The following is a 17,443-nucleotide window of genomic DNA, read 5'->3' on the forward strand; positions in this document are numbered from 1 at the left end:
CTTCCAGGCATCCTGGCAGCGTCAGGAGGCAGCCTTGGTATGTGGTGCGTCAAAACTGCCTTAAAGCCTGAATCACAATTTTACAAAAATGTTTCCTACGTAATACAATGCTCTTTTTCCCATCTCTGTATTCTAAGGCAAAATATCTAAACTGGTACTGCTGAGTTCCCTCCAGGTCAACGGCCTTTTTTTATATTTCAGAGACCCCCCCCTACTACCACCACCACCAGGCATCTCTGCTACACACCTGAGTGTGTGAAACACTGAGCTCCCTGTCCTGGGGAAGGAGGAGGTCTGGCTGCTAACACTTGGAGGATTTGGTGTCCCCAGGGCAGAAGTCAGCAATCCCTGCCCCTTCCTCCAAGCTCCAAGGGCACTTTCCACCACCAAGGCCTTCCGAGTGGCGGTTACCAGCCAAGCTCTAGAATCCGACTGCCTGAGTTCAAACCCTAGCCACATCCTTGTGAGCCACGGGACAACAGAGTACAGGCCAACATACCCGGCCTCTCTGTCCTCTGTTTCCTCAGCTGTAGAATGAGGTTCACAGCAGCACCTACTTCATGGGCTATAGTGACACTCCAGGAAGTCAGTCCAGATAAGGTGCTGAGACCGGGGCTAGCACACAGCAAGCATTCCATAAATGATGGCCCTTATTACTATTTTTGTTTTATCCTTACTCACAATCCAATCAATTACCTGATGCTTTGCTTCCCCCACCTGAGAGCTTTTGAGGACTGCTGGCCACTAGCTCCAGTGGCGCCGGCATCTTTGGTGGGTCTTAGGCAGCGTTTCCCATACTCCAGCCACTGGAGCTTTCTGGATTTTTGCTCTCCCTTCCTTTACAGTTATTACTGTTTTTAAAATCAATTCAGTTTTCAAAAAAACTCAAAAACACTTATTTCAAAAGGAACATGTATACCATTACCAAACACTTATGACTTGAATATGTTAAATTTTTCTCTAATACACATATAATATATGTCCTCTAACATAAGAAAACTGGCCAGGTGCAGTGGCTCATGCCTGTAATCCCAGCACTTTGGGATGCCGAGGCGGGAGGATCACCTGGGGTCAACAGTTTGAGACCAGCCTGGCCAACATGGTGAAACCCCATCTCTACTAAAAATACAAAAAATTAGCCAGGTGTGGTGGCAGGCATCTGTCATCCCAGCTACTTGGGAGGCTGAGGCAGGAGGATCGCTTGAACCTGGGAGGCAGAGGTTGCAGTGAGCCGAGATCGTGCCACTGCACTCCAGCCTCGGCGACAGAGCGAGACGTCATCTCAAAAAAATAAAATAAAAATAAATAAAATAAGAAAACCTATCTACGTACCAGCAGTAGTTCCAGTACCACCCCCCGCCCCCCATGGGAATGATGCCTCCCAGTGTGCCCAGTTTATAAGGCACCAGAGCGAAGCTCTCTGTAGAAGAACAAGAAATGAGGTTGGCACGTGGGAGCTGTCAGGAAAAAGAGGTCTGCTCAGAGCTGGTTCCAGAAGTCTAAGGGGTCCCGACACTGAAGGCCCCTCCCTACCTTTGGTGTCTTCATCCTCGATGGTGGTGTTGGTGCTCTCTGAGGATTCCTGCCAAAGAGAATACAGGAGATGGTGAGGCCTGCCTGGGAGCGGGACGAGGCATGGCCAGGCCCTGGCTGCCTGGTGACGCGGCTGGTTTCTGTGAGCCTCACAGGCTCTGCCTTCCAGATGCTGTCCTGAAAACCCTGTCAGATTCTCCCGCCTCAAGACGGGGAGGGCCCAGCTGAGCAGGTGGCCAGGGGCCGGGTGGGGGAAAGGGATGGCTGCAAAGAGAACCCTGGCCTTTCTGGAAGGACTGAGGGGGGTCCTGGGTCCTTTCTGCTCGAGGGGGTGAAGAAGGGGTGTGGAGGAGCAGAGAGACACCATGGCGGCCGCAGAGTGGGGAGGAACATACACTGGCAGGGGAGGAAGAGAGAGAGAGGGAGGCCCAGTGTGAGAGACGGTGGGCTCTTCAGAGGGGAGAAAAACCACACGACTGAGTGAGACAGCGATGGAACCAGAAGAGGGAGGTGGGCCACCATGCCACCATTGGACCCTAGACAGAGGCAGGGCTGGTGGCTCCCCTGCCACCGGCGGGCCTGGTAGCCTTACACCAGCTCAAGAGGGGCCTCTGTGGCACCTACTACTTTGGCCAAACCAAGCCCCACCCTCGCCGCGATTGGCACAAACCAAGCCTGAGATGAATTCTAGAGCAGAGGGGCAGGGAGAAGCGAGAAGCCAAGGTCTGGACATAGGACTGGGTTCAGATCCACCTTCATACCCGAGGAGGATCTCAGGTCTGCTGTCAGCCTGCTGGTCTGGGCCGTGGAGTTGGAGGTGTCAACAGAAACACGCAAACAACACACACACACAACACACATATTGTCACACAAGGCACACGTACCAAGCACGCCCTGAGCACCCTCTCCCCGCCCCAGGTTCCCAGTGCAGCCTGCAGGAGGGAGGCAGGAGCAAGGGTTCGAGGCGCAGCATTTACCGGCGTTAGGAGACGGCAGACACTCACCATTAACTGAACGCTGGAACTGGACTTTCTTTTCTGGAAAAACAAGGAGAAGAGATGGGACAGGAAAAGACACAGCGTGAAAACGGCAGGGAGCAGAGGAACGACAGGGGAGGTTCGGGAGGAGGATGGGCCTCGGGGTCATCCTCTGTAGTCCTTTGTCGGCTTGGCATCGGGACAAGGAGTCAAGGCCACCAGCAACAGTTGACCTGGCGGGGCCAGTCCTCGGCCTGAAGCTCTGAGTCCTCATGCACACTGCCTGGGTCTAGCGATCTAACAGCCAAGCTCATGGCCAAGCCTCCCTGGGACCAGGGCTACCCACCCTGCCTAACTCTGATGGCAAAAGCCAATCCTGGCTCTGGAAGCCAGTCACTGGAGGCCTCCAGAATCCAATGCTCTTGAAGGACAAAGGGTGCTCAGGCCTGGAAGTGAGGCCCAATGTCTTCTCCTAGGCTCCCCGTGCATCTCGGCTAGGAGGACCTCATTCCCAATTGACTGTCACAGTCACTTGGGAAACTTGTTACAATAAACAGAATCAGGTCCCCTCTGAGGAGTTTGATAACTAGGTCTGGGGTGCGGCCTGAGCATCTCCATTTTAAATATCTGCAGGTGATGCCAAAGCAGGGCCAAGCATGGGAGCCAGTCCTCTAAGTAGCCTTTGCAATCCAGCTTGCATTCACAACCTCCTGGTGGCTGGCCTATTCCACCCCTTTATGCTGATGGAGAAACTGAGGCTCAGCCAGAAGTGGAGCTGAGTCTAGAACTTGAGTCTTTTGGCCCTGCCATTCAGCTTACACTAGCATTTTGGGGATTTGTAGCATCCCCTGTATTGGCTACGGTACCAAGAGAAGGAGAGGGGGACAAACGTAAACTACCTTCTCCTTCCCTCAGCTCTCCAAGCCAGGAGTCTTAAAGACTCCCATTCACAGAAGATGGTAGGAGAAGACAGACCCTTGCATTGCACAGATGAGAAACTGAGGCCCAGAGAGGTGCAGTGGCCTGCACAAGGCCTCGCGGCAAGCCACTAGCAGAGCTGAGGCTAGAACCCAGGCCCTGCGTTCAGGCTCTTTCCTCTGTCCAGGTCTCCAGGCACCCACAGTCAGACCCTCTCCAAAGGCTCATCCTATTCTAGATGCCCTTATACCAGAGAGGCCAGGAGGCCCCTCTCCCTGCTGGAAAGAAGGGACTCGAGGAGCCCACAGGGCAGGCCTTTGCCATGGGAGGCACTGGATATGCCTTGAGGGTCTCAGGTCTAATTCTGGGTTTCTGACTCCAAGATCCAGTGAGCTCCCCAAAATCCTGGGCCAGGCCCCCAGGTTATTCTCATCTTCCAATAGCACTTCTTCCCGCCTCCATCCAAGGGAGTGAAGGAGGCTGAGCTACAAAGTGATGGTTGGGCCAGGAGTGGCCTTTGAACTCAAGGCCCTGTGCCTTCCATCCGGGGCCTCCACAGAAGGGATGGGGTGGCTCACCGGGCACTTCCAATGCCCGTGTGCTCACAGGGGCATAAATGCTCACAGACCCTGCATTTTCCCCAGCTGGGCTGGATGGTGTGGCTTCCACAGTCAGCAGCCTGCAGTCAGCCCCTCATCTCCCCGATTCCCTTCCCCTCTCCTCCCTCCTCTCCTTCCTCTCCTCCTTCCTCTTTTCTTCCTCTCTTCCCCTGTCTCCTTCCCTCTCTCCTCCTTCCTCTTTTCTTTCTCTCTTCTCTTCCCCTCCCCTCCCCTCCTCTCTCTTTTACTCCGTTCCCTCGCCCTCCCCTCTCCTCCTTCTCTTCCTTCCTCTCCTCTCCTCTCCTCCTCCCTCTTTTCTTCCACTCTTCTTTCCCCTCCTCTTCCCTCTCCTCTCCTCTGCCTCCTTCCTCTCTTCCTTCTTGTCCTCTTCCTCTCCTCTCTTCTCCTGTCCTCTCCTCTCCTCCCCCTCCTCCTTCTTTTCTTCCTCTCTTCTCCGCTCCCTTTCTCTTCCCTCTCAACTCCTCCTCCTTCCTCTCTTCCTTCTTTTCCTCTTTTCTCTCCTCTCCTCCCCTCCCCTCTCTTTTCTTCCTCTCTTCTCTTCTCCTTTCCTCTTCCCTCTCCTCTCCTCCTCCTCTCTCTCTTCCTTCTTCCCCTCTTTCCTCCACTCCCCTCCCCTCTCCCCTGGTTGTCCTCCCTCCCTGGCTGGAGCCAGGCCAGGCACAGAATGGGGAAGGGGCCAGGCCCCACACAGCTCAGCTGTCAGCAGAAACCCGAGGAGCCGCGCAGGGGCCAGGAGGTTCCAGGCGGGACACGAGGAGGAAACACAGAGCAGAGACTGCATCAGATTCGGACGCACAGTGACAGGATGGGACATGGGGAGAGAGGTCACGATGCACAATGGGACACCAACAGGGGCAGTGAGTGGGGCTGAGGGGAATGAGCAGTCGGCCCTCCTCCTAGAAGTCCAGGCCTGGGGTGGCCGGGAGGGGGACGTTGCTTCTTGGTGATAGAAAGACTTAACTTCCCTGAGTCACAAACGATGATGCTAATAATCTTGTATTGATCAGTACTTTAGTTTGATTTAAAGGGACTTTCACTGAAAGTAGAAATCTCCCTCTTTCACCAAAAGTAGAAACCGCATCTCTTAGAATCACATGTGGAAGCATGGTTCTAAGGTTAGCAAGGATGATAGAAACAGTATGGTCAAAATTAGCCTTGAAAAGCCCTCCAAGGCCCATAAAGTATAATATAGCTTCACATCTCTGCCATTCCTGCAGTGCTGGAGCCAATCACTGCCTCTTCAGTTAAGCCCCGGATGAAATGGGGTTTGTCTCCAGCTGCCCAGCGGTAGGAGGAACGTGTGCCTCCCCACTGGGCTGAAGGTGAGACAGTGAAAGGAGCCTGTGATGTGGCTCCACCAGGCCCTTCTAGTGTGACCCTCTCACCAGCCCCCTGCAAAGAACTGCTGTGCTCCCCTGGAAGAGGCAACAGAATCGCTGGCCTGGGTCACCCAGGGGGAGAACAGTAGGGCCCACACTCGAAACCATGGCTTCTTGACTTGCGATCCAGTTTCAATCGTACTGAAAATGCACCTGGACCCCCAGCTCCGCCGTTCTCCTCACACTCCTTCCGGGAGCAAGACATGGCAGGCCAGGCTCCCCAAATCCTGGGCCAGGCCCCCAGGTTATTCTTATCTTCCAACAGGACTTCTTCTGTCCTCCATCCAAGGGAGTGAAGGAGGCTGAGCTACAAAGAGATGGTTGGGCCAGGAGTTGCCTTTGAGCTGCCTTCTTCCACACCCAGGCCACCCTGAGAAGTCTGTCCTGCGCCACAGGAAGCAGTGACGCTTTGTTCAGCTGTGCCCACTGGAAAGCCTGCAGTGGCCAGCAGAGCCCCACCATGCTGTGAGCTGTCCTTGCCATCTGGCAGCTTCTGCCTCCTGGCCTTGCCCTAAAAGAGCTAATTAGCATTTCTTCCCAAGAACCAGCCTGACGGAGGCCTCTCCTGACCCCTTGCCCAGCCTCTACCAGGGCCACATCCAAGAGCCAAGCAGACCAGGGCAGCTTTTCTCTCTACTTCCTTCTCCTCTGGTTACCTGGGCCACAACCCACGGGTGTCTCTGGTCTCTATCCCCACATCCCCCAAATTGGAACCAGGAAGTCTGCTTTCCCCAGGGCGCCCAGCACCCCTAGCTCAGCGTCTCCACACAGGGGTCAGAGAGGGCCCCAGCTACTCCAAAGCTGGCAGCTCCCACATTGCACATCCCTCTGTTACCCCTACACATAGAGGGATGGGGGGTTGGCTCAGGGTTAACCCAAAACAGCAGGCAAGCCAAAATTCAATGCCAGATTCCATTACAGGATTTGGAATGAGTGCCTGTTAACTTTATAAATTAAGTTGGCTTTAGATCTGTGGTTTTCAAATATTCTTGAGAAAACTTGGTTTTCAAGAGAAATTTTACCCAAAAGTCTAATACATAAAATAGAGGAAAGATAATAGTGCCTAGCATCTCATGAGTGTGTATTACATACCAGCACCATGCTAAGCTCTCAGGGCGCATTGTGTTAGTTAATCCTCACCAATAGGCTTAGGAGGTGGAGATCTCTTTTAACCTCATTGCATGAATGAAGAAGCGCAGGCTCAGGGAATATAAATACCCAGCCGAGGTCCAGCTGCAGGCAAGCCCAAGGGCTCTCTTCACCATGATCATGCTCTGGTTGAAGTGGGTATGAGAAGCCCAGAACCATTTAACCTGGCATCCCCCTTCCACATCCCACAGCACCCCATCCGCTGCCAGAGGTGCCTCCCCAGTCAGTACCTTTGGGATCTAAAGAGTTCAATTTGAAAACCACTGTCTTGGACTAATAACCAAATAATTATGTATTTCTCTAGCACCCAAGATGAGAAGGGAGAATGATTAGATAGGATTTTATTGCTTTTTTTGTTTGTTTTTAAAGCTGCAATCTTGGAAATGATCATCAAATCCACACCCCACTCATTGTACTTAGGGGAAAATTCAAGCTGGGAGGAGAAGGCTAAGTACAGAGGGGAGACCCAATCCTGGCCTTGGACATCTAGCCCAGACTCCCTCGCATGCAACCTTGACAGACCAAAACCAGCGGCCAGAGACCATAAATGCCTCCTTAGACAAAGCCATCAAGCCACCAGCACACCTGGCTGTATTCATACAGCATCCCACACCTTCCAATGTCCTGGGCACATCCCAGCCCTGGGGCCCTAGCCAGGCAGGGCTCTGAGCCCAGAAAAAGGCAGGGTCTCAAGAGAGGATAAGATCGAGTGGCAGAGGAGGAGGGAACTGCAGAGAGCAGGGGACCAGGCCCCAGAGAGCAGAGGGAGAAGAGAGAAGAGACGGGAAGGAGGACCGCAGGATGTGGAGGGACCACAGGGTAACTCGGGCTCTAGGGGTGGGACAGGGCAGGCCCTTGGAGCCGGGAGGGGATTTTGGAACTGAACCAGCACCAGCAAGCCTTGCCGGGAGGGGGCACCTTGGAACCCAAAGCCAAAAGGAATGGCTGTCCATCCTCCACAAGCTTTCTGGGTGGAACTAAGGTGTACAGCGGGGCAGGGGCCCGATCCAGCCCACACATAGGCAGGACGGAGGTCACCCCTCATGACCACTTCTCTCCTCTTCTTGCACCCTCTCTTGCACACCAGCTCTCCAGCCTCGGAGAACCACAGAAATCTCCTTCTGACCTGCCCCTTTCCTTGCGCCTGCCCCCACCCCAGCACACCTGTCACTTCCACCCTCCTCCAGTCCCCCCTCTCCCATCTGCCCCCCAACAGTCACGGCGCAACGGTGGGCACCAAAGCCTAGGTCGTGGGTCTGGAGACAGCCTGGCCACAAATGTGGCCCACGTCTGCCCAGGACACCATCAGCAAGGCCCGGGTCTTGCTCCAGGCCTGAAAGCCAGTCTCTGTTGGCAGAAACGCTGCCAGAGCCAAGCCCTGCCAGGCTCCTGGAGGGGCTTACCTTCACACCATCACTCTTCTTGTTTCCCCCACTCTTCCCTCCTGTGGAGGAGAAAAAGTAGAGGGTTAACAACACCAGGCAGGGCACCAGGGCCCACAGGGCGAGGAAGAGCAGCATCCACACGCAGCCGGAGGGCAGACTGCAGGGAGCAGAGCTGGCCCAGCGATCCTGGGGGAGGCCTCCTCCTCCTCCTCCTCCCTCCTTGGAGGCCCAGGGACTGCCTGGGTTCCCCGCCTTCTCAGCAATCTCAAGCGTAACCCTCTGGCTTCATGGGTTGAGGGAGGTGTCCAACATGTCCCAGGACTGTGGGCTGCTGTTTCAGCCCGGGGATTCCCTCTGAATCCCCGTCACCACCGTGCTGGCGGTGGCCAACCCGAGGTCTGGCTGCCTGGCCCCAGGCTGGACACGCCCTCCCCACCCTGGCCCTCTCTAATTTTAGCCCCATGCTGCTGCGGAGGTCATGTGTCAGCCCTGCCTACTCACTCCGGACAGCTGCAGGCTGCGTCTTGCCAGTGACAAGAAGCAGATGCCCCCACTGGGGCCCACCCTGCCAGAGCACCCATCCCCTGCCTCTCTCCTCAGGCCATATAGGCCTCCCCAACCTCAGACTCCAGAGCCCCATATTGGCACTGGCTATGGCCCGGGTGGCAGGGACAAGCAGAGCAACAGCTCTTTGGGGGCTTCCCCTGCTGTCGTTTCCCCTTACCTCCCTCCTCACCTCCTGGCCAGAGCCCTGGAAGTGGGCATCAGCCAGGAAATGGCCTGAATGTCCAGCCCTGCCCACAGGCATCCGGCTGCTTCAGACTTAAGCAAATACCTTAAATGAAACAAGGTATCTGTGAAGTACTTAGCAAAGCACTTGACCCATATGCCGCACATGCTCAGGAAATGGTAGCCATGATAAGACTTCTCCTGGTGGCCTTGAGAGGGGGAGTTGGGAGGAGGGTCATATGAGCCACTGATGCCCCAGGGGCTCTGAGGCATGGGGCTCATGGCAGGTCACCTTCCCAGTCACCCCCACATTTCCACCTATGACCCCTTCGAGGCTCTCATTCCAAGTTCCCTACTTGCAAACCAAGGCAGGGGCCACCTCTGGATCCCGAAGCTGACAGGAATGGCTGTCCATTCACCACAGGCTTTGGAGGGTTGGACTAGGATGTGCAGTGGGGCAGGGGGAGTGCTTTCTCCTCGAGCCTCAAGGTGGACGCCCCTCTCAGCTCCAGCCTACTGTCACAGGATCGTGGGTCCAGTGAGGCCACAGCGTCTAATTTTCAAGAGACGACAGCAATCTGGGGTTTTCTATGAAATTTCCTAATTTTTAAGTGTTAGAAACTCATTCAAAAAAATTTTTAAAACACCCCTACCTCCACAAAGCATATCAAGAGATTCAATCCAGCTCACAGGCCGCCATTTTGTGAGCTCAGGACTAGAGTTCTCTAGGGTGCTTCAGTTGTTAAAAAAAGACTCTGACTATCTGGGTAGCTCATCTTTCAGTTTACGGAATGGCAGGATCCTTGTCCAGGGAGAGGGTGGGAAGGCAGTTTAACGAGGTAGGAAAAGCCCAGTCAGAAGTTCTAGTATCTGCCCACCTCTGGGTCTCACTCCTCCCAGCTGGTTACATGGGCAGGTGGACCCACTCAATGCAGCCAGCTGCCCCCTTCTCAGAGCTGCCCTCTTGCTGTGGTGCTGGCCACAAATCTGCAGCAGCTTTCTCGGCTGGCCCCAGCCCCAGTCAGAGGGCCCCTCGGGTGAGCTTTGCTCTATCTGCTATCTATATCTCCTCTACTGCCTGCCAACGGCCTGCGCTCCCCAGAAGGAAGCCTCTGGCGGGCACTGGCCCCAGCCCTCTCTGATGTGCCAAGAGGAGCTTCTTGCTAAACCCTGACAATAATCCCTTCCCCTTCTCTCTGCAAAGCCACATGCCTCAGGTGATTGGGCACTCCCTGCCTTAACCAGCCCAGTTTGGCCAAGGGCCTGGGACGCTCCTGCCCTGGACTCACTGGTGACCCAGTCCAGTTAAAGGCACTTGCCCTGGGTTTGGTCAAACCTGTGCTGAATGCAGGCTCTGCCTCTCTAGCCATGCGACCTGGGACAAGTCAGAGCTCACCTTCCTGAGCTTCTGCTTCCTCATCCCAGAAATAGGGATGGCAGCACCCCCATCATCCCCTCTGCTGCCTTGTCATGTAGGCCACCTGAGTGGAAGCACGGGACTGCTTAGCACAGGGCTCCAATCATGGTGGGCAATATTGTTACTCCCTGGACCTGGCTCCACCCCATCTAGAACTCAATCCCCTGCAATCAGAAGCCTTCCCCTCTAGGCGGCCCAGCCTGAGAACCCCAGCACTGCTGTAGGAGTGGGCAGCCAGACTAAATCTGTAACCAGTCCTGGTGGGCCCTGGGCTTGCTGACTTTTGACCTCTCTTCACTTCTGGGTACAGGCCGTGGCAGGTGAGCTAAGCCCTTAGTCACAGGGTCCTCTACAACTCCCTCTCCCCAGGCCCAGTGGCCTGGGGCCACTCCAATATCTGACAGGACGGTGCCCCCAACGAACTGGTGCAGGGCTTACTGGGGACCCTGAGGTCCTGCCACCTACCGGAGAAGTTCCTGGTGGCCAGCATCGTGGTGAGAATGGCTCCCTGCAAGACATAAGAAGAGGGCAGTGGGAGAGGAGGCCGGAGTGAGGGGACACAGGAGGGACAGAGAGACGGGAGGGCCACGGGGAAGGAGAGGCAGGTGCTGCATTCAGAGAAGAAGCCAAAGCCTCTGCCCTGCCCCTCCATTTGTCCCAACCCCAACCCCAGCCCAGAGCCCATCCCTCGCCCCCTGGAGAAGTCAGGGTGAGCTAGGCTTTAGCCAGTACAGCTCCTGGGACAAGGCCGTCCTAGGGGCAGATATTAATGGGCCCCTTGGCCTGCCCAAGCTGAAGAGCTTGAGGGACACCTACCAGCAGAGGCTCCTGAAGATGATGAACTTTTCTTGCTTGGGCAACAACAGCAGACCTCGTGTCCCCCAACCCCTCCACCTCTTAGCCCTCTGCCCCGTGCTGAGAGCATCTTGCTCCAGGACTAGCTCATCCCTCCATGGCCCCTGGGCTCAGAGAACCCCAGGAGGATTTTCTCTTTTTTTTTTTATTTCCAAGTTTTTTATTTTTTATATATATATATTATATAATACTTTAAGTTCTAGGGTACATGTGCACAACGTGCAGTTTTGTTACATATGTATACATGTGCCACGTTGGTGTGCTGCACCCATTAACTCATCATTTACATTAGGTATATCTCCTAATGCTATCCCTCCCCCCTCCCCCCACCCCACAACAGGCCCCGGTGTGTGATGTTCCCCTTCCTGTGTCCAAGTGTTCTCATTGTTCAATTCCCACCCATGAGTGAGAACATGTGCTGTTTGTTTTTTTGTCCTTGCGATAATTTGCTGAGAATGATGGTTTCCAGCTTCATCCATGTCCCTACAAAGGACATGAACTCATCATTTTTTACGGCTGCATAGTATTCCACGGTGTATATGTGCCACATTTTCTTAATCCAGTCGATCATTGTTGGACATTTGGGTTGGTTCCAAGTCTTTGCTATTGTGAGTAGTGCCGCAATAAATATATGTGTGCATGTGTCTTTATAGTACCATGATTTATAATCTTTTGAATCCCAGGAGGATTCTCAATGTAGAGAAAGCCTCCTCCATCAACAAGCAGGCTGGGGGCTAATGGCCCCTTTTGTTCCAGAGCCATCTGATTCAGACCTGACTTGACACTGTCTGAATCCCACTGCTTATGATGTTAAGAATCCCTGATTCTGATATTCTGAGACTTCCTCTGTGACACAGCTTCCACTGCAGGATGGGGATGGGACTCAGTTCTCCTGGCATCATGCTGGCCACCACCCCTTGGTCTGTGTCCCCATCCTAAGCCTCCACTCCAGGCCTGGGAGCAGCAGATAAGGAGGTTCCACAAGAGCTGGGGCCTCCGCCTCTTCCCTCATCATCCCCAGCGTGCTGACGGCTCCTCTGTTCCACTGGCCAGGGGCCCCTCAGTGCCTGGCAAAGGCCAGGCCAGGAGCTGTCACCACCCTGAGAGCACACAGAACCTGCAAGAGTGTGAAGCTCTGGGACCACCTGGGTCCCACTGAGCTTCCTCAGGGCCACAATCACTGTCTGAGTGCCTCAGCCATTCCTCCACAGTACTGGGCAGCTGGGGCGCCTCCCTGACCAGGGTCTCATGTTCAGTCATGTCTCACCCCCAAAAGCTCTCCCCAGCCACTCTGAACCACTTGTGGTGCCCCTAAGGGGTCAGGCGCACTTCCAAACTTCTGCACAGGCTGTTTCCTCTGTCTGGAACACGTTCCCATTCTTTTTTTTTTTGTTTTTTTGTTTTTTTTTGAGACAGAATCTCTCTCTGTTACTCAGGCTGGAGTGCAATGGCACGATCTCGCTCACTGCAACCTCTGCCTCCCAGGTTCAAGCAATTTTCCTGCCTCAGCCTCCTGAGTAGCTGGGATTACAGGTATGTGCCACCATGCCTGGCTAATTTTTGTATTTTTGGTAGAGACAGGGTTTCACCTCATTGGCCAGGCTGGTCTTGAACTTCTGACCTCAGGTGATCTGCCCACCTCAGCCTCCCAAAGTGTTGGGATTACAGGCATGAGTCACTGCGCCCGGCCACACTTTCCCATTCTGACTCTAACTTGGCTAATACCTGCTTATCCTCCAAGGTCTCAGCTTAAATGCCCCTGGCTCCAGACCCAGAATACCATTGTCCTGCTGCATTCTGCCACCATCTTGAGGCTTTCCCAGGCATGGCACTCACCACTGCCCCGTAACGCCCCAGGAACTTGTCTGTCCTCTCCACTAGAGCAAGGGCTCAGTCATTCACCGCTCACTCCCCAAGCCCAGCCTGCTGTCCAGTATGCAGTAGGTGTTCAATAAATGCTTATTGAATCAATGAAGGAAAGAATTAGTGAGCGAGTCTCCTGGCCTCTGTGGAGACCCAGGCAGAGCTAGTCCCATGGCCAGGACTGTGGAGGGTGAGGACCTGTTACCTTCAGTTTCCTCCTGGCATTGAACTTCTTCAGGCAGTCCACGGTCTCCTGTCTGTGCATGCAGGATGCCACGGTGGAGCGGTGCTGGAGGAAGTAGGGGAGAGGGCTGTGAGTGGAAGGCAGGCTGGAAGACAGGCCCACCCAAGGGTACCCTTCAGCAGGGCATCTTAATGGAGGTGTGGTTGACATCTTGGGGAGAACGATTCATTGCTCTAGGAGATGCTTCAGGGTGTTTAGCATCCTGGCACCAGACATTCAATGCCAGTAGCACCGTCAGTTGTATGCCAACCCAGAACACTCACTCCTCGTTTCCACGTTACCCCTGAGAACCACAGCAGGGGCAGTCTCTTGGATTAAGCCCTCTTGGCCCCATGGGCCAGGGGAAGGGCCAGAACTCTGTGGGGGCCTGGATCATGAGGTCTGGAGAGGCTCCTGGGAGAAGTCCTGCTGAGGAAGGCTCACCGAGATCCAGGGGTGCTTAAGGGCTTCGGCAGCTGTGATGCGTTTGGATGGGTTAATGGTCAGCATCTTATTGATCAGATCCTTGGCTTCCGGGGTGACAGTGTCCCATTCCGGCGATGGGAACTGGAAGGGGCAGAGAGGCCAGGTTTGCCCAGCCTGCCCCAGGCCACCCCTGCGATCCCCCAGCCCCTGACTGGCAGGGGAGCAGGCAGGGGTCCTACTGCCCATCCACTCGGACATCCACACCAGGAGGAGTTGGGGCTCCTCACTGCAGGGGAGGGCCCTAGCCCCATACAAATCAGAACACGGCAGAGGGAAAGGAGGCCTCCCTCCAACCATCTTTCTGAGACTGTGCCTTATTTGCAGAGCAGCCGGTCAGTGGCTTTAGCCCAGACTTCAGAATCAAAAGGCCTGGGTTCAAGTCCTGGCTCTGCCTCCTGGGCTGTGTAACCTGCGTAAGTCACATGACCCCTTGAGCTATCTCTAGAGATGTTGTGAGAATTAAATACAATATAAAACATACAGCACAGAGCTTAATAGCTATCTGCATAAAAGCAATATAGCTTGGTAGTTAGAAGCATGGATGGTAGAGCCAGACTGCCTGGTTCAAATCCCACCTCTACCATTTCTTAGCTGTGTGATCTAGGCAGTTACTTGACCTCTCTGTATCTCAGCTTCTCTATATGTAAAATGGGAATAATAACAGCACCTATATCATAGATTGGTGTGAGGATTAAATGTAATAATATGTGTAAAACATTCAGAAGAGTGCTATAGAATTGTTAGCTATTATTATTTGTATATACGAGAGAGAAAGAGAGAAACCCTGGCTTGGGAGGCACCTCCCCCTACTCCTCACTCCATTTTGGTGCTGCTTCTTGCCTTCTGGGGCAAGATAAATCTCCAATCATTAGGCACAGCATGGTAACCACCTGGCCCTGGTCAGTCTTCATGCTCCCCTGGGGTTCACCCCTGTGCCAGAACTAGAGAGTGGCTTGGCGCTGGCTTTCACTGGAAGGGCACCAGAGGATGATGGGGGCTGAAGAGAGGAGCGACACTCACATCATAGGCGCCGGCTTTGATCTGCTGGTACAGGCGGTGCTGGTCCTCATCCCAGAACGGGGGGTACCCAACCAGCAGGATGTACAGGATGACCCCTGGAGAGAGGACCAGAGAACCTTCAACCCCCTGTGGGGAGGAGACATGGGGGGAGGGGAGTGATGGGAAAGGAGAGAGGGGGCCCCAGAGGCCGGGGTGCAGCCAGGGGCACAAAAGGGCCTTAGGATGAACTCACCACAAGCCCACAGGTCCACAGGCTTCCCGTACGGGTCCTTCCGCAGCACTTCTGGGGAGAGGTATCCAGGAGTCCCTGCAAACCCTGCTCCCAGACACACAGACAGGCAGACACATACACAGAGGTTGTCTCGTAAGTAACCTGGAGCAAGATCCTGCTGGAAGAGGGGATGAGGATTGCTCTGGAGCTGAGGAAAACAGCCCCTGCCCCTCAGGTGCACTTGGGCTTGTATTGTGCAACCCCAGTCGGCCCAAGACATAAGCCTGATGAGCCAGCAAAGCCTCTAGATCAGATCGACAACTACCTAGCACACCTGTCACCACTTCCCACTTCAGAGCCAGTGGTAATCAGCCACAGAACTCCTTCCTACTGGGTCCTGACTCAGGATCATAAGCTTCTCAGCACCACTCTTCCAGGAGCCACTAGTGATCCATTGCTGGTGGCTTCAAGATGAAAAGCACCTGCCATGTCAGCCCCAGGCTGAGAGCTAAGCCCACTCTGCACCCCCCTGTTGGAGTTGGTAATGGGATGTCGGGAGGCCTGTCCTAACTGACTTTGCCCCTTGGGTAAGTCTCTTTATCTTCTAGTCCTTGTTTCCTCATCTGTCAAATGAAGGATTAGGGATTCCTATCTTAAGTGCCTCCCAGGGTTGTTGAGCCGGTCAGTTCAAATAATGGACACCTGAGGTATTCTAACAAGCACTTTTAAGAATACTTACAAGTTACTGAGAGTGTATGCTAAGCATTGGGCTGAGCACTTCATATGCCTGGTCACATTTAATTCTGACACCACTCCTGAGGAACACACAATTATTATTCCCATTTTACAGATGAGGAATGAAGGCACAGAGAGGTGAAGTGACTTAGCCAAAGTCACATACCTCATAAGTAGCAGAGTCGGGATTTGAACCCAGAACTCTGGTTCTTAACCATGGCTCAATATTGCCCACTAAAAAGTACTCCCAGGTAGCTGAAAGAGACCCAGTTATACCAAAATCACAAAGCAGGCTGGATCATCTGAGTTAAGTCCTGGTCTATCCCTTTTAAACTTTCTTGACCTTCTGCAAGTTTTCTGCCAGTTTTTTCCTCGTCTATAAAATCAAGATAATAATCTCAAGCACCTAGACTATTAGGGCAGCTCTGTGGAAACTTCCCTAAGGCCTTCAACCACAGGGAGCCCTTTGGGGAGGAGAGATGGCGGAGGGGAGTGACAGGAAAGGAGAGAGGGGGCCCCAGGGAGCCCTGTGGAAGGCCGTAGGGTCCCATGCCTGAACCCTGGGGACACAGATAGGTGCTGCCCACTGGCTCAGAGGCTGGGTGGGACAGGGCCTCTGCTCTACCAGCCCCGGCTGGCCCAACAGCATCTCCAGCCATACCCACTCAGGCAGGGGGTTCCCAGAGGCTTATGTGTCAACACAAATGGGTGCTGACCCCCAACACTTCTGCCAGCCCACCCCACTTACCAAACCATGCCTGCTGCTCCCCCTCCACCTCTATGGCCAGGCCAAAGTCTGCCAGCTTCACTGCGGCACCCTTGAGCTTGGAGGCCAGCAACAGATTCTCAGGCTTGTCAGGACCACAGAAGAGGGAGGAAGGGGAGGAAAGCGCCAAGAGACAGTCAGCAGATTCAGAGCCTCACCTCTAGGGGCCTGGGCTCACAGGAAGAACAGCCCGGCCCTCCGGGGCCCCTGCTTTCATCTCCAGCCCCGCCTCAGGCTCCTGAGTCTCAGTCCCCAGAGAGGGGACTATCCTATGGCAAGACCTCCATCCGCTACAACAGAAAGGCCCTTTCTCCATCAGCCACTCCTCCCTCCCCACTTCAAGATCTGGGGCTGGGCTGAGGTGAGAGCGGGGTAGTACATTCACCACCATAATAAAGCAGCAGCAGCAGCAGCAGCAGCATTGATTGTGCCCCTACTATATGTCAGCTGCTGGGTTAAGTGTTCTGCGTGCATCATCTCATGTATCAACGACCCTTTCGGGTAGGTATTATTACCTACATCTTCCACAGTGGCCTTCTCACGCCCCTTGAAACAGTCCATCTTGTTTCCACCTCAGGGCCTTTGCACTTCCTGTTTTCCTCCTCTAATTTTTTCTCCCCCAAGCTTCAAAGTGGCCCCTTTACTTTGTCCAGCCCTCAGTCTCATGTCACCCCATGGAGGAGGCCATCCAAGGCTACTCTATCTAGAGGGGAAGCCCTCAGGCATCCTGTGTCTTTGCTCCTGTTGTTACCTTCATAGATCTCATCACAATTTGCAGTGTTTTCTCCCATCTGTCTATGTGCTTGTTTATCATCTGTCAGCCCTGGGGAATGTGAGTTCCTTATCTGTCCTGTTCACCACTGTATCACCAGCACCTAGGTTGGGGGGCCACACAGCAGGCACTTAATAAGTATTTGTCATGTATATAAAGATGAGAAAACTGAAGCTCAGAGAGGTTAAGTGACTTGGCCAAGATCACGCAGCTGGTAAGGGATAGAGCCAGAATCGAGGCAAAGTCTGACTCTATCTTAACTGCTCTAGGCTGAAAGATGATGAGGCTTATACATGGGGCCAGCAGCTGACTTGGGAAGGTCCCACACCTGGCCTCTGGGCATCGAGGCTGCTGCTTTGCACTGGCTCAGCCTCCAGAATTCCTCCACTTCCTGCTGGTCCCTTC

At 54.1% G+C, this 17,443-nt stretch overlaps 1 protein-coding gene across 4 annotated transcripts in view; it reads right to left on the bottom strand.

The window, feature by feature from the left end:
* CAMK2A (calcium/calmodulin dependent protein kinase II alpha) overlaps window positions 1-17,443 on the bottom strand; it is a 70,020-nt gene that overhangs the window by 17,287 nt on the left and 35,290 nt on the right. For 2 of the 4 annotated variants that reach the window (XM_034960781.3, XM_034960779.3), the window contains exons 7-15: window positions 16,249-16,351; window positions 14,787-14,870; window positions 14,555-14,649; window positions 13,493-13,615; window positions 13,031-13,114; window positions 10,573-10,615; window positions 7,980-8,020; window positions 2,538-2,570; window positions 1,534-1,582 (exon numbers count right to left, since the gene is read on the bottom strand). In XM_034960781.3, coding sequence (XP_034816672.1) covers window positions 1,534-1,582; window positions 2,538-2,570; window positions 7,980-8,020; window positions 10,573-10,615; window positions 13,031-13,114; window positions 13,493-13,615; window positions 14,555-14,649; window positions 14,787-14,870; window positions 16,249-16,351 — 655 coding nt within the window. The remainder of the gene's footprint in view (window positions 1-1,533; window positions 1,583-2,537; window positions 2,571-7,979; window positions 8,021-10,572; window positions 10,616-13,030; window positions 13,115-13,492; window positions 13,616-14,554; window positions 14,650-14,786; window positions 14,871-16,248; window positions 16,352-17,443) is intronic. The other 2 variants (XM_034960783.3, XM_003829026.5) reach the window with 1 other exon arrangement.

Source organism: Pan paniscus, chromosome 4, assembly GCF_029289425.2.
Source record: "Pan paniscus chromosome 4, NHGRI_mPanPan1-v2.0_pri, whole genome shotgun sequence".
NCBI classification, from domain to species: Eukaryota; Metazoa; Chordata; class Mammalia; order Primates; family Hominidae; genus Pan; species Pan paniscus.